Genomic DNA, 15,799 nt, shown 5'->3' on the forward strand with positions numbered 1-15,799 from the left:
CATCCTCCAGAACTTTAGCAGTGATCCAACAGAAAACTGGGATGGGACACATGATGTGGAGACTTTTGGATTTCTGGGTGTGGGAGGTGATCCTGCTGGCCTTCTCCTCATCATCTCTGAATCTCTTCCTGAAGTACTCCTCCTTCTGGGGGTCAGTGAACCCTCTGACCTCTGTTACCATGCCAACGCACTCAGCAGGGATCTGATTGGCTGCTGCAGGTCGTGTGGTTATCCAGAGGAGAGCAGAGGGAAGCAGGTTCCCCCTGATGAGGTTTGTCAGCAGAACATCCAGTGAGGTGGACTTTTCAGGTTCAATTAATATTTTAGTCTTGTGAAAGTCCAGAGGAAGTCGACTTTCATCCAGACCATCAAAGATGAACAGAACCTGAAACTTTTTAAAGCTGCTGATTCCTTTGGTTTCAGGAAAGAAGTGATGAATCAGTTCCACCAAACTGGTTTCTTCTTTCAGTACATTCAGCTCTCTGAAAGTGAATGGAAATATAAACTGGATGTTCTGGTGGGTTCTGCCTTCAGCCCAGTCCAGAGTGAACTTCTGTGTTAACAGTGTTTTCCCAATGCCAGCCACTCCCATGGTCATCACTGTTCTGATTGGTTGATCACTCCCAGGTGGGGCTTTAAAGATGTCTTCTCTTCTGATTTTTTCTTGTTTCCTGGATGCTGTTTCAATCCGTCTGACCTCATGTTCCTGGTTGACCTCTCTAGTTAACCCCTCTGTGATGTGGAGCTCTGTGTAGATCTGGTTCAGAAACGTTTGATTTCCAGGTTCAGCGACGCCTTCAGAGAGACTCTGGAACTTCTTCTTCAGAGATGCTTTAAGGTCAGGCTGATACTGACCAACAATATCTGAAGAAAGAAAAACAAAAACAATTTACAATATTCTAACAAGTGACTGGACTAATAAAGTGCCCAGTTTGGTTAATCTTCATAAACTTCTTTGAAGGAAACATAATTCAATATTTAGAGAAAACCAATTAAAGTCATTCCAACATCAGTCTACAAAGATTATAGTCTGTAGTCCAGACTGTCGTCTTCTTCTTTTTTTTTTTTTAGTTTATTTGATAGGGACGGACACACATTGACATAGACAAACTGAATAAAACAGCAGTCCCATGTTTGCATCATGGTGCAATAGCAACAGCTAATTCGCAGCACTTGTCCCTAGATGGGCTTTTAAAAAGTAACTCTTAAAATTGAAATGATAATCAGTTAAAATAGCACAACATAATATATACAAACAGCGATATGTAAAACATCAAAAATGGGTACAGGTCTGTTTTTGACATAACCAGAGTTTTGTTTGACTTTTGAACGTTCTAAAACTGGTTACAGACTTTAAATAAACAGGAAGTGAGTTCGAAGTTGTAGATCCTCTCACAGAAAGGTGGTTCTTCGAAAGGGAACTTTACAATTTCCATCCAAAGGTGCTCTGGTAGATCTCCTGTTGCCCTGCAGTCTCTGTATACAATCGCTTAGTAGTGTTGGTGCAAGTCCATTTAAACACTTAAAAATCAATTTTAAAACATTATAATTTAGAAAATTTGTAAAATCCAAAATGCCAAATTTAACCAAAATGTGACAGTGATGGAATCTAATCAGCTTTTGATATAAAACCTTTCAGGCCTGATTATACAGACTTGCTAGTGGTTTGAGTATAGTTTGATTAGTCTGAGACCAGACAGTAGCTCTGTAGGTAAAATGTGAGAGGATCAGTGAATTTAAAAATATCTCTGCACAGTGAAGTGTCAAACAATGTCTAATAATTTTAAAACAATTTATATTGTGTATATTTTGTCAACCACCAAAACATTCAGCATGCAGCCAGACTGAGTGAACTGAAAACTGAGTCCCTATCAGACTGAAGTATCTGCAGTATTAGCAGGTCATATGGATGAAGGTCCAAAGCAGAGATTCATGGTTTCATGCTGGTCCAGTTGGTCCAGTCAGGTGAAAACCATCTGCCTGGTTTTTCACTTTAAGAGCTTCATGACAGCCAGAGAAATGATGCTGTTCAATCTCAAGTCATCCATTCATCATCTGAGGGAGACGACCATCAAGACCAGCGAGAGTTGAGTTGCTTTGTGCTCAAAATCCTAAGACAGTGGGAAAAACTGAAGATGCACGATGGGACACTGCACACAGTCTGCAAAGATCCATTAACAGGGAAAAAGTGACATCAGTACATGATGCTTTGAGCAAAGAGGGTTTTGAGTTCAGGTTCAGATAAGTTCAGGTTCAGGTAACAGTTATTTGGTTGCCAATGTGAGAAAATGTAGGTGAAACATTGTTATGCAAAGTGGACATTAAAAGTCTCTCCAACTCCTTAATGCCACTTTCTATTGAAACATAAAAACCTTTAGTTTCCCAGTGACTGATTGTGAAACACAGCTGAGTTTAGCTAATGTTACCTTGTACATCACTTCTGACCTTGAGAATGGAGCTGACTTCATTTTATTTACTTTACATGTTCCATAGTTGATTTCAATTAACCTTCTCTAAAAATTTCTATGCCATTTTTAATGTTTTGGTTCCCAAATATTGTACTGGTGGGATTATAATTCTTTTCAATAAATGTTCAGGATGAATCTGCCAAGATAATCTCTGATCTTCTGCTGATTTGTTGGTTTTTGGAAAACTTTTCCACATGTTGACATTGAAGTGTTCAGTCAGACCAAAATCAGCTCCTGATGTCGTCCAGGAGGAGCAGAGATTCCTGCTAGAGGGCAACAGACCAAGACTCTGGATCCTCTGAGGTAAACCAAATACCATCTGTCCAAACCTCTTCCACCTTTTCTTTACAACCTCTTTGCTCTCCAGCCTCATCGGCCATGTGAGCATATTAAATACAAAATATCCATCAATAGCCACATCCATCCTCATTCACAACATGTTTGCTGCTTCCAGGCTGCAGGGACTTCAGTTCTGATGGATCTGACCCGTCTGGTGGTTCTGAACTCTAACGAGTGTCTCCAGCAGGGAGCACTGTCCTAGTCAAAGCCTTCAGTTGCTTCTTCAGGGCTCTGGTCCCTGACTGTCCTCAACCTCCAGGTCTGGTTCCTCATCTTCATCACTCATTACATCACACTGACCTTTGACCTTCTAATCAGCCAATCATCACTATTGATCACCACCAATCATCTGATAGGAAAAACTCCAACATTTATACCACTGACCTTTGACCTGGAGATGAACCCGTTTCATCATCAGGATGACTCGGTTCCCGACTCTGCAGGTGTAGATCCCGCTGTCTGTAACTGAGGGACTTTCCAGAGTCAGACTGAGGTCTTTAGTCTTCAGTGGGTCGTCATTCATCCTGGTTCTGTTGCTGTAGGTCAGGTTCTGTTCCTCAGGATCATCAGAACCGTTCCGATACACATGGACCGTCCTGTTCTCTCCGTCCCTCCACTCCACTCTAGCGCCTCCAGGCAGGCAGACTTTGGTTCTGCAGGGCAGCAGGACAAACTTCACCCCTGAATCCACCTTCACCAGTGGAGCTGAGAGACAACAGAGGACAAGATGGGAGAGAGAGAGACAGTGGAGCAGAGTATGTGATGATCAGCTGATATCGTCTGAGTTCTTCCTGGACCTCGATGGACCCATCAGCTCAGAGACCATGAAGGTTTTTCTGGTGGAAATGTTTCCTTGTAACTGAGACGTTCAAATCAGAGAGAAAAATCCTACAGCAGAGTTAAATCACCAAGGCAACTGTTCTGAAGGCAGAACTGAACTGTAGTTTGTAGCTTCACCACTAGGGGGCGCAGACATGTTGAAAGCAATGTTTTGTTCAGATGTTCAGGAATCAGTGCAGATCTGCAGAAGTTGTGTTTGTAGGTAGTTTATGTGTATTTATGAGAGAGTTTCCATCAGACTGGAAATTTATAATCTATTTGTGTTTATTAAGAATAAAGTTTGTATTTTATTACTTTAGACATTTTCTGTTTGCTCATTTTGCCCAGAAGAGGCCGAGTTTTACTTTAAAATGGTGAATTATGTTGAGTTGCTCTCTTTTACTTTAACTTTATTAGTAACTAATAAAACATCCAAACACCAAATCGCCCACTGCTCCAGTCCTTCACTGAGAGGAACAGACTTAAATCCTGCTGGTAGTTTATAAATCACTGAACGGATTAAAGATCTGCAGCTGTTCTGAAGATCTGTGCTACCTGTAAATCCGTCCTACCTTGTGGAAATACACATCGATGCTACGTCACAAACTGCTTACTCAGCAGATCTCTTATAAATATGTCCTGCCTGTGGAAGTTTCGTTTCATGTGTTTTATTTCATGGCAGATTACGATTGTTAAGCTTTATTTAACTTATTTTATATCTGGCTTTCATTAAGCTGCTGTATTACTTCATGATTTTAGTTTATATGACAGCAGCTTGTAAATATAGTTTTAAATGTCTTTAGTTTTGTATCTGTAATGTCGTTACTGTAAACAAGTTATTATTTGGAGGTTAATCAGGACAAAATACTTTGTTTTGTGGCTTTTTGCCCCTATACTTTAAAATATTTTAGTTTAATAACACTGTTTATTACTAAACCTTGCTAAATAGATGTTGGTAGCGATACTATGTGGGATTGAAGCTGTAATAGCCGTATAATACTAGTGCACATGGATCATATCCTATCATTTCCTGTGCAGTTCGATGGACACGTTGTGGCTGAACTGCATTTAATAAAGTCTGTCATACAACAGATTAATGTGTAAAAAAGGGTTGCGGTGATTTGTATTTGTCTTTAATTTAATTCCAATAAAAACCTGTTTTCCCTGTCTGATACTTTTTTATTCCCAAAAAACACCTCTGTATTTAAAATATTTTTAACAGGTATGATATTGTAGTAAAAGGATTAGTGCATAAATCTATAGCTTTTTATTTTAAATAGGTAGGATATTCAGATGAAGGAAGTGATCTTCCTGTGGTTTCGTCATGTATATAAATTGTTCCAATGCTAAGCTAAGCTAACTCTTTAGCTTCCACTTCAGTCCCGTCACTCAAATAATGTTATCTAATATATTTATCATTAACAACCTGCTGTAGTTTCCTGTTTGTAAACATGACGGTAGGAGTTTTGGACGGGTAGCACTGACAGATAGACTTAGCTATCTATCCGTGCTGCGGTAGGAAAATGTGACGAGGTAGCACTGATAGTCAGAACAACCTGCTGGTTCTGGTTCTGCTCTACATCCAGAACCAGAACCAATCATGGAGAAGCAGCATTCAGCTTCTAGGCATCATAAATCTGGAACAAGCTTCCAGCTGAGTCCCTTTAAATCTAATAGACTGTAGAGACAGCAACTGGTTCTGGTTCTGTTCATGATGTTTCTAACTTTGCTTCATTTAATCTGAACATGAATGAACAGAAAGATCTGAACTGATGACAAGATGAACTGTTGACCTCTGACCCCCAGGACAGGTCACATGATCTCTAACATTCTGGGTCAGAAACATTCAGACTCACCTTTCAGGAAATAATCTTTAAAATGATAGAAAACGCCTGCAGAGACGATGAGAACCAGAACCAGCAGAACCAGCAGAGCTGAGGCCCAGGAAGGAAACAGTTCTGTGGAAAAACAGAGAAAGGTTGACCTCACTCTGACCTTTGACCTTAGTCAGGAACTCCAACTTGATTTTCTGCACTGACCTTTGACATATTTCAGAACCACAGTCTGTCTCAGGACGTCCTGGTCTCTGTGGACGGTGCAGACGTAGCGTCCATCGTCTCCGTCTCTGGGCTTCCTCAGGGTCAGGCTGACGTCTCCGGTCCTCAGGAAGTCTTTGCTCATCTCTGTTCGGTCGCGGTAAAAACCGTCCTGGTTTCTTTGGTTGCTGCTTGAGTGGACCATCATAAATTCTGGTTCTGACCGGGTCCACTCCACTGACGTGTCCTCAGGAAGGAGGGATGATGTTCTGCAGGGCAGGACGACAGAATCTGACCCTTCAGTGACCTTGACCTCCTGCTGATCAGCTGAGAGGAAATAAAGAACAAAAAGAGCAGAAACAGTTTGGATCATTATTCTGGTTTGATGTCGTCGTTCAGTTTCTCTTTCATGATCAACATGAAATCAGAAACTTTGATCCATCAGTGGTTCATGGGACAGTTATTGATGCATCAGAGGGTCTGATCTATACATAGCAGATCTACAAAACCTGCTTGTTCTGTGGAGGCTGAAGATGAGAAACACTAATACTAATTATTGTTATTGTATTATATATGGAGAATTATTATTCCTGGAGATTCATCCTGTAAATGTTCAGCTTATACAGCTGGTCAATGATCAGCATAAAATAAATAACATTGTAAAAAGTGAAAAGGGTCATAAAAGCTTAATATGAAGTGTTTTTAAGAAGTCATACAATGATGCTGAATATTTATCTAATTCATGTTGTATTTTATTTTTGTTGATATTTACATGAACATGTTTGAATGAAGCTGCTGTCATTACAGAACCGACTGATTTACTGTTAATAAAAGACTAAAATATTGACTGAGGTCAATTATGGAGACTAAAGAAACATGAAATATTAATGAAAACATCTACATTTGTATTAACAGCAGGTTTATAGGAAATAAATCAGTTTCCATAGTAACTCAGATTATAGAAATAATTGTATTAATAAAATGTCATTATAAAAATAATCTATCCATTATTCTGAGTTATTCTGGGCCTGGTCTCCATGGTTACAGAAACTATGAACAATTATTCATTTTCATATTTCAATAAATTCATTCATAGCACAAAACTTTAAAACAGGGTTTGCTGCTTGTTTATCTGACCTTTGACCTTCAGGTGAATCTGTTTCAGGTTCAGTTCTTTTATTCCATCAGAGATGCTGCAGCTGTAGTTTCCTCCATCATCCTGCTCAGGTTTCCTCAGAGTCAGGCTGAAGTTTCCAGTATCCAGAGCGTCAGGATTCATGGAGGTCCGGTTTCTGAAACGCTGGTTCTGGTTTTTAAGATCGTCACCATTTTCTCTCCGTAGGTGGACGGAGTTAGGACTGAGATCACTGCGAGTCCAGATGAGGAACGGGTCTTCAGGTTGAATATCAGAGTAAATGCAGGGCAGCAGGACAGACTCCGCCCCCTCGTTAACCTCCACCACTCCACCCAGAGCATGCTGGGAAACTGAGGACACAAGATGAGAGTTTAGTGTAGAAATAATGATCAATTATTCACTAGTGATGAAAGATTTCAGTCTGTCTGCTAAACAGCTCAGTGATGCTGAACTCTTTTTTGGGCAGCAATGATCTCTGTTCATGTAATATGTAACTCACATTAAGCAATAAAACTGATAAAAATGAATTAAAATAACTGTTAACATTTAAAAACTGAAGGACTGAAACAGATTACACTCTAAAAAAGCATGAATGTGTTTTTTTAGAGTTGTTATAGTTGTTTGTCGTTATTTGCAGTAATCCTGAAGTCGGCTTTCAGGATGTTTTATCTCAAGGATGGATTTGATGATAAAGATTTTTGTTTTAGTTTCTTGGGATTGTTGGGGCAGAGATTTTGTTTCTGTGGCTTCCTGAAAACTAAAATTCTTCTAACTTTATTTTTCTTCTGGTTCTGATTTGTTATATTTACAGAATTTAAACCTGCCAGTAACTTTCAGGGAGTTTCTGCTGTGAAACTGATGCGTCTTTGTTGATCAAACAACAATTTGGACATTTCTGTATAATCTACATATTTGTTTTATTTCAATAGAACTTCATTGTCATCTCAAAAGGGCTTAGACACAATAACAGTCTTAACCCAGAAATTTAAAAGTTTAATTCTAGCTACTGATAAATACATTCCAGATATTTGTTAACGGGTCCAGGATTAGTTGAACATGTTGGTCTAAATATGTTGTAATTTTTCTATTGACTTAAGAATTGATGTTTGTGACACAAAAACTCAGTTTTTTTTTTTTTTTATAAAACCAGTGAACCAGAGAAGAATCGGACCCACCAGAACCTGATTCTCCATTAATGGTCAGACCAGCAGCAGAACATTATGACCACCAACCTGTGAGACCGAGGTGAACTCAGGTCAAATAAACTACAAACTACAACCACCCAGGCGGCCATCTTGGATTCAAATGAACATTTATGTGAAAAACTGAAGAATGAAGGAAAACCAGAACGTTCAACATCTGCAAACATTTCTCTCTGGTTTCTGAGGTTAATGTTTCTGGGAGCTAATGTCCAGATTACTGGTCTGTTTGGGTCTCAGTGGTTCTGATGCCGACAGAACTACAACCTGATAAAAAATATCATAACCAGATCAGCTGCTGAACCCAAACCAGAAAAATTAAATCCAGACAGGAAACAGCAAAGTGGAGCCACTGGCTGGATGGAAGAGACCAGAATAAAACTAAAACAATAAACCAGTGAGATCTACTGGGAGGACTGGAAAGAAACGAGTCGCTGGAACCAGAACCAACAACCAGCTGAGGTCACCAGGGGTCAGTTAGAGAGAAGAACGGACCAGAACCAAGAAGCTCTGAGGTGATCAGCAGCTTCCAGAGAGACTGGAGAGAAAGAGGAGCAGAGAGAGGAAGGTGACCTTACTGAGCAGGAGGACCATCATAATCTTCATCATCATCTTCCTCTTCCTCTCAGAACAAACAGAAAAGCTTCCATCAGATCCCAGTTGCTGATCGTCTCTGACACCAGTTCATTGTTTCTACTGGAACCATCAGAGACACTGTTAGAGAATTTTTGGTATTATCATTTTATTATGACTTTAGTTCATATTCAGTCTAATGTTAATCAATAGTTAATCAACATTCAGTATTATTGTGATTTTCAGTTTAAAGTGTTCTCTTCCTTATGTGTGTATAAACTGACCTGGGGGCCCCATCTGTCTGTTCGTCTTCATGTGAAACAGTTAACTGTGTGTTTCCCAGACCTTAAATTATGTTTCCACAGGTGCCTCCTTATCAACTGGAATACTCCCTACCTTAGAAACTGTCTGTGTGCAGTAGTATTTAGTCTCTGCTGTCTTCCTTACCTATCCTCCCTCTTTTTGCCTGATAATAAAAGACAAGCTGTAACCAAGGCTCTTCAGAACGCTCTGTGAACGGCTCGGAGGAGCAGTTTGCTGAATCTTCTCCTTTTGCAAAAGCTTGGTCATAAAATTCATATACGTTGTCTGTGGTTCTTTTAATGAAGGTTCGAAAGGAAAAATACCCATCAACACACAGGGAGGAAACTCCACTGCTGGTTGGCTGATTCAGATGAAAAGGTTCTGATCCAGATCAGTTCTGAGGAAAGGCGGGGAGCTTCAGTTTCCTCATTGAGCCATCGAGCTTTGAGTAGATCAAAGGTCAGGAGCTTCAGTTTCCTCATTGAGCCATCGAGCTTTGAGTAGATCAAAGGTCAGGAGCTTCGGTTTCCTCATTGAGCCATCGAGCTATGAGTAGATCAAAGGTCAGGAGCTTCAGTTTCCTCATAGTTCTGTTGGACTTCATTCATTTCTGTCTCTGAGCTCCACCAGGTCCGTTTTCCAGTTCCAGAACCCGACCAGAACCTCTCAGTGTAAATCACCTTGAGAAATAAGGAGATTTGGTTATTTATTAAAAACAGGCTTTAATGCTGAAAATGATCAGGTGTTACAAGCCACACATGTCATCCAAATGGATCAGAACCAGAGTTACATTCACCGTCCAGCCTGGGAAACATTTAGCAAACCAAATGAGGAAAGACTGGAGAGTTTAGCTTTTATTCTCCTCCTCAGTCTGTTTGAAAACTCAGAGAAAATCAGAGTTCCTGGTTGAAACCAGGTGCTGCAGCTCTGAACCAGAACTAGAACCAGGTCCAGTTCTGGTTCTGGTTCTGTCCAGCAGCTCAAAGAGATAAAACCCAGTCAGGACTGGAAACCAGTAGAAAGTGGAGTTAAAACTCACCTGATCAGATCTTTGCTTCTCCTTCTGTTCACACAAATCGAGTCGGAGCGAACAGGAGAAATGAACCTGATTCTCCAGATCCTGAACCGGATCCACATGAGGCTCCGCCCCCTCTGACAGCAGAGGTGTGTTCACCTGTTCGGTTCTGAGCGTCTGCAGAGAAGAGAGGCGAGTTCAGTGGATCCAGTAGAAAGACGAGGTGAAAACATGAGGGAGGCTCATCTGGCTGGTTCTGATCAGGACGGGTTGCTGGGTTCTGGACAATGATCCGGTCCATAGACGGAGTCCAGAGAGGAATGAACACCAGTCAGCCTGACCAGATGGTTGGTGCTGCTGCAGCAGAGATCCTCTCTGGAACAGGAACTCTCACTTTCACTGAAAATACACAACCAGAAACCTAAAAGCATGTGGTTGATTGTTCATTAAATAGAGATTTTATTAATTTATTTAATGTAATCATGCTTTTTAATGTTGATCTGAAGGAAACTTTGATTCTCACCTGAACCTCTTTCATTCTGAACAAAATGTTCTTTAAGCTTTGGCCTCTTTTAGCCTGGAGGCTTTAAGTTGTTTAACTGATTTGTCTCAAATGTTTCAATGGAAAAGTTAAAACCTGCTGAGTTACAAACAGGTTTTAATCACTGTAGGTGTTTACTGTGAGATGTTTATCAGTTTCTCTTTCTGCTGTGCAAGAATGTTTCCTCAGTGCCTCAATTTGCTCATTTAGGTTTTTTTCTAAATTAAATGATTTGCCCTCTGTTGGTTCTGGTTCTGGTTCAGATCAGGACAGATTGTTCAGGTTGAACCTGACAGCTGATGGTTTTCCAGCCTGTCGGCTCTGCAGCCTCCAGAAAACAAACTTCATGATAATAGAAAAAGTTTAATCTTTATGTCACCAGTTTGAACATTTATTTATAACCTGAGAAGCAAACAGGGGAAACGTCTTCATTACTGCAGATTAGTAGAAAAATTAAGGGTAAAAAATAATAATGAAGTATAACATCTAAAAATGAAACATTACTGTGTAAAAGTTTTAAAGCCGTCAGTTTGTTTAGTTTTCTTTCCCTCCAAAGATTCGATCTTGGTGTAAAAACATCTTTTGACCGTAATCACCTTTACAGGATCATTATTATCACCTCTGCATGTCCACTAGATTTATCAAGACATAAATAAATGATCTGGGCAGAAGAAAAAATACCCAGAAAGGAGGAAATACTTATTTTTTTTATCATCCAGTAACTTCTGGACCAGTAACAAGCTAACTGTTAATGCAGCCTTCTGCCCCCTAGTGGACTTTTTGTGTAACTACAACCAGAGTAAAGCTAGAGCTGATATGGGAATAGTACTTCCTTTAGATTCTTTCAAAGTAAAACACAAGGAACGAAATTCTCCTGTAACTACATTTTAGTTTGTAGGTTTATTTTTCTATCAGAAAGCATAAGTGTGTCATTTACTTAGGATGTGATATAAATTATATAATTGGGCTCTGAAGCCAAATTATCATAATTATTCTGTTTTACAGAAAAAAAAATATTTCATAAATATTCTCCTGACTCTAAACATGAAGCTCAGCATTTTGGTATGTGTACAAATCAATTATTTATTTAATCAGGAAACATAAGTGTTTAATTTACTTAGGATATATTGATCTGTTATCTGTATGTAAATAACACATCTATATATTAAATCAGCTGTCAGTCCATTAGACCAGTGTTTCCCAACCCTGGTCCTCCAGGCACACTGCCCTGCATGTCTTAGGTATTTCCTTGCTTCAGTCCAGCTGATTTCATTTGATAACTGATTAACATGCGATTGTTGAACTGAAATCAATTCAATCAGGCACATTAAAACAGGAAAACCTCTAAAACATGTAGCACAGTGTGCCTGGACCATAATAATATTAAGATTTATAATGAGAAACATATAAACTTGATCAACTTAGCCTCTTCCACACATGAGAACCCAAATTTGGGTCCACATAACAGAAGTCAGAAACCAGCTGGAGCTCTAGAAACTCACCTCTATATCCAGAGCGGGATATTTCCGCCCTCTGGTGGCCATAGAGGGAACTACAGTCCTGATAATGCTGCATTGTCCATCCATCCATTCATTTATTCATCCATCCATCCATCTTACACCCTTGTCCCTAGTGGTCAGGATGGTTGCTGGTGCCCATCTCCAGCTAACATTCCAGGCGAAAGTGGAGCTTAGAGAAAAAACTAACAGTCTTCCTGAGTCATATCCACCGTTTTCTGACTCATATATTATTCTGGCATATTTTAATTCATCGTTTTATTTTATATATGTAATGAAAACAGTTTTGAATTATAAAATATAGCTGCTGTGTTAAACTCTTTAAAGGACTTTTTTTTTTCTGATCAGACTGAATAAATTCCTGCAGTGACTCTTATTTAATAAGTTTATCAAATTATCTGACTTGATAAAAGCGAAAATTAAAACAGAGATAAAAATTCATCCAGTTTAAAAATTTCCATGATGAATGTCTGTAGAAAACATTGCTCACATAATTTCAAACATATATTTTCTTGATTTAATATTTGCTTCTTTTGGTATTGGCTTTTTGGGGAACACTGAAAGTAAAATCAGGTTCTTCTTTGTTACGGTGTTTCAGGTACTCAATGAAAGTAGTAAAGGCTGCTGCTCAGGTGTTGAATACACTGTGGCAATACAGAGAGCTGAGGAGTCTCTATAAACAGGTGGGTGGAAAATGTAACAAATGTTCCTGTTAACATTTAAAACAGTCCAGTTACAAGCTTGATCCTCCCAGTGAATTTGACTTCTTGTTGTGATGCCGACCCTGCCCACCAGCCCTCTGCAGATGTCCCCTGTCATCCAATCAGGTATGAAATGTGAGATAACCCTCCATATTTTACCCTCACTTTAAGGTAAACATTTCCTGTTTGGTGTTCACCACCAGGTGGCAGTGCAACATCCTCGCCGGCCATGCTCGGGATAAGAAGACACAGCCGTTTTAACATCAATTCGGTTTCACCGCTCTTACATTCCAGATATCTCAAATTGTTTTATTACTAAACGTTTTAGCAATTTAGGATATCTCTAGTTACATTCTGACTAGTCGAAATGACGTCAGATTTACCATTGACTTGTATGGAGACTTCAATTCGAGATATCTAAAATGAATTACTGACTATCTGAAATACACATTTCAGATATCTACAATTAAATTATGACTAGTCATAAAGTAAATTCATGATATCTCGAATTACTTCATAATTCAAGATATCATAAATTTGCTTTTGGATAGGTGATATGTAGTTTTGATGAGTGAAAATTAAATTATAGATATCTTAAAAGGAAATAATGACTAGACAAAACTAAATTAAAGATATCTTGAATTATAATTTTGACTAGTCAAAGTTCCTTTTAAGATATCTCCGAATGAATTAGAGATATCTTGAATTCCTCCTGTCCTGATCAAAGTCACTCAACCTGATTGGCTGTTTACCATCAAACTCATAGATGGATCCTTGGCATCCCAGCTGCTGCAGCAGGTCAGTGGCGTAGACGTTTCTGTCAGCTGGTCTGAAGATAAACACTTTATTTGATGGTTTGTTCATCAGACTGTCATGACATCGTCATAAACAAAACACCTGTGATGAACATCAGTAAGTCTTCATAAATATTTATGACTGTTGTCACAAAGTGTCATTCGGTAAATCAGGACACTTTTAATACAAAGTTGACATTATTCAAAATGTCTATTATGACAACTTGGCATTAAGAAATCATAATCTGACATAAATGTGTTATAACAGTATTACTGATTACACTTTAAAATTATGTAGCTTTATGCTATTAAAGCTAAAGTTTAATTATAAAGTTGTTATAATAAATATAATTTGTCCAATAAAAGTTTGGTGAACATTTTGACAATTAGTAGCATCTGCAGTCTTCAACATTTCATAGTTTTCTAGAAAACATATTAAAATAGCTTGTCCACATATATAAGCCTTCAGTCCAAAGAGCTGCAGCCTGTTAGGATTCTGGATGGAGGCCAATCAATACGTTGCCTTGGTTACCAGTTTCCTGCTAGTTAATCTCACGTTTCAATGATTTCCTGGTTAAATGTGTCACCAGATGATCCTGTAGCTGTGAAGACAGAGCTCACTGATGTAATCTAATCTTTCCCAACAATTAACAGAAACACAACAGGCGTTACACGTTTCCTCATGTTGTACATTAAAATGTTACTGCTGAGCTGAAAAATACATTTGTTTCCATGAACAACAAAACTACTTGTTAACATTGAGAATTTATTCAATATTTTTCTTTACTTTTCCAATTAATTTTCTGTTGAACTCTGAACACAGAGACACTAGAGCAGAGGTTCCCAAACTGTGGGGCACGCCCCCTTGAGGGGCACCGTGCCATTGCAGGTGGGTGCAGGAAGCAGTATGGATGAAAAAAATAAAATAAAAAATTAACACTGTGTGTGCTGGGGTGGGCGGAGGATGTTTGAATGGATGGAGGAGAACAACAGTGAGTCTCTAAGACATTCTTGTCTGATGATTCAAACACCTATCAGACACAGAGCTCCGTTATTCCAACTGTTAGTTTTTGTTTTTCCACCTGCCAAAAAACCACAACAACACAAAACAAGAGATTGATGCCGTTTTCTCATCCAGGATGCTCCAGATCAATAACACCATGCAATCTGCCAGGTTTCCTTAGACAGAAACAGTAACTATACTAAATCAGATTTTCAAATGAATATGTTCAATGTTCAATGATTGACTGTTTTCATGAATGAATGAATGTTTTCATTGAACAAACAGTGGAGAAAAACTAACGATCCCAATAATACAAACAGGTTTTTGAGGTGATGGAGAGGTTTAAAACACATTAAAGATAAAAATTATAATTCTTTCACTAATTTCTTTGTTGATCCGATTACAAAAAGCAAAACAGCATGAAGGATTAAAATAACAGGTGTAGTTATTATATTTGTACAAAGAATATTATTAAAATCTTTATTGACCAAATAATGCATATTAGGTTAGAAGAAATATAAAAAAAACATAAACCAATCAGCACATTATCCCAGTGATTCTCTGAGGTCTGAATAAGTCAATAAAATCTCAGTAAAGAGCCTGAAGTGACACATCGAGTCCTAAAGTTCTTTAGAAAACTTAAAGTAAAACATGAAACATGGAGTTAAAAAAGTATAACACAAAAACAATCAGAGTTTTTGTGGGACATCCAGTTCTAAACTGGTGTTATTACCCAATAGTCAGCCACGCCCTTACCATCCCTCTGACTCTAGCAGACTGACTACTGTCCAGCTCTCCACCCAACGGGTCCGAGAAGCCTCTAACTCCTGAGTATTACTACAGATGAGAATTTAGAGGACATTCTGTTTAAGTTGGGCGCGAGAAAGATGCGTCTAGACTCCAATTACCTTCAGATCCAGAAGTTATGACACTTTTCAGTTAATGAAACAGACATCTAAGTAGCCTGTAGTTGCCTGTTTTCAGAAACCACTTTGGTGTTGGTAAAATAATGACCTAGGGATTCGTGCCGAGTCTCTAAAATTATCTAGACTGTAACAAGTGCACGTTATTAATAGAGAATGAGCTACCGTTAACAGAAGTGGTTTTGTCTGAAGAAACGTCTGAAGCCACCAAATTACTAGGATCATGTACATTGGTACATAGAATAATTAATTTTCAATTAGCTCAATTAATTTAACTTGGGATGCAGATCCACTCGTCCCCAGATGCTGAGTTGATCTTGGCAGCACAAAACTCTAATATCCATGGTCGGAGTCCTGTCTTGTCATGGCAGAATTCCTTTTTAGAATAGATCCAAAGTTGAACTGATGAGTATCCTCTGTGAACTCAGTTCTT

The 15,799-nt window shown here is 38.8% G+C and overlaps 1 protein-coding gene and 1 long non-coding RNA gene across 2 annotated transcripts; both read right to left on the reverse strand.

The window, feature by feature from the left end:
* Position 1: 1 nt before the first annotated feature.
* Positions 2–8,708, reverse strand: LOC103152132 (uncharacterized; the record flags this gene model as incomplete). Its single annotated transcript, XM_016660886.1, has 6 exons — positions 8,575–8,708; positions 6,800–7,147; positions 5,666–5,989; positions 5,483–5,584; positions 3,192–3,512; positions 2–864 (listed from the first exon to the last, which is right to left on the reverse strand). Coding segments are annotated over exons 1-6 (1,992 nt in total), but the record flags the coding sequence as incomplete, so codon positions are not given.
* A 262-nt stretch (positions 8,709–8,970) lies between these two features.
* On the reverse strand, positions 8,971–10,574 carry LOC107832959 (uncharacterized). The gene is made up of 2 exons (XR_001658686.1): positions 9,912–10,574; positions 8,971–9,552 (listed from the first exon to the last, which is right to left on the reverse strand). It is a non-coding gene; the product is annotated as an uncharacterized LOC107832959 (long non-coding RNA).
* Between the last annotated feature and the right edge of the window lie 5,225 nt (positions 10,575–15,799).

The sequence above is a fragment of the Poecilia formosa genome, unplaced genomic scaffold (assembly GCF_000485575.1).
Source record: "Poecilia formosa unplaced genomic scaffold, Poecilia_formosa-5.1.2 Scaffold301, whole genome shotgun sequence".
Classification (NCBI taxonomy): Eukaryota; Metazoa; Chordata; class Actinopteri; order Cyprinodontiformes; family Poeciliidae; genus Poecilia; species Poecilia formosa.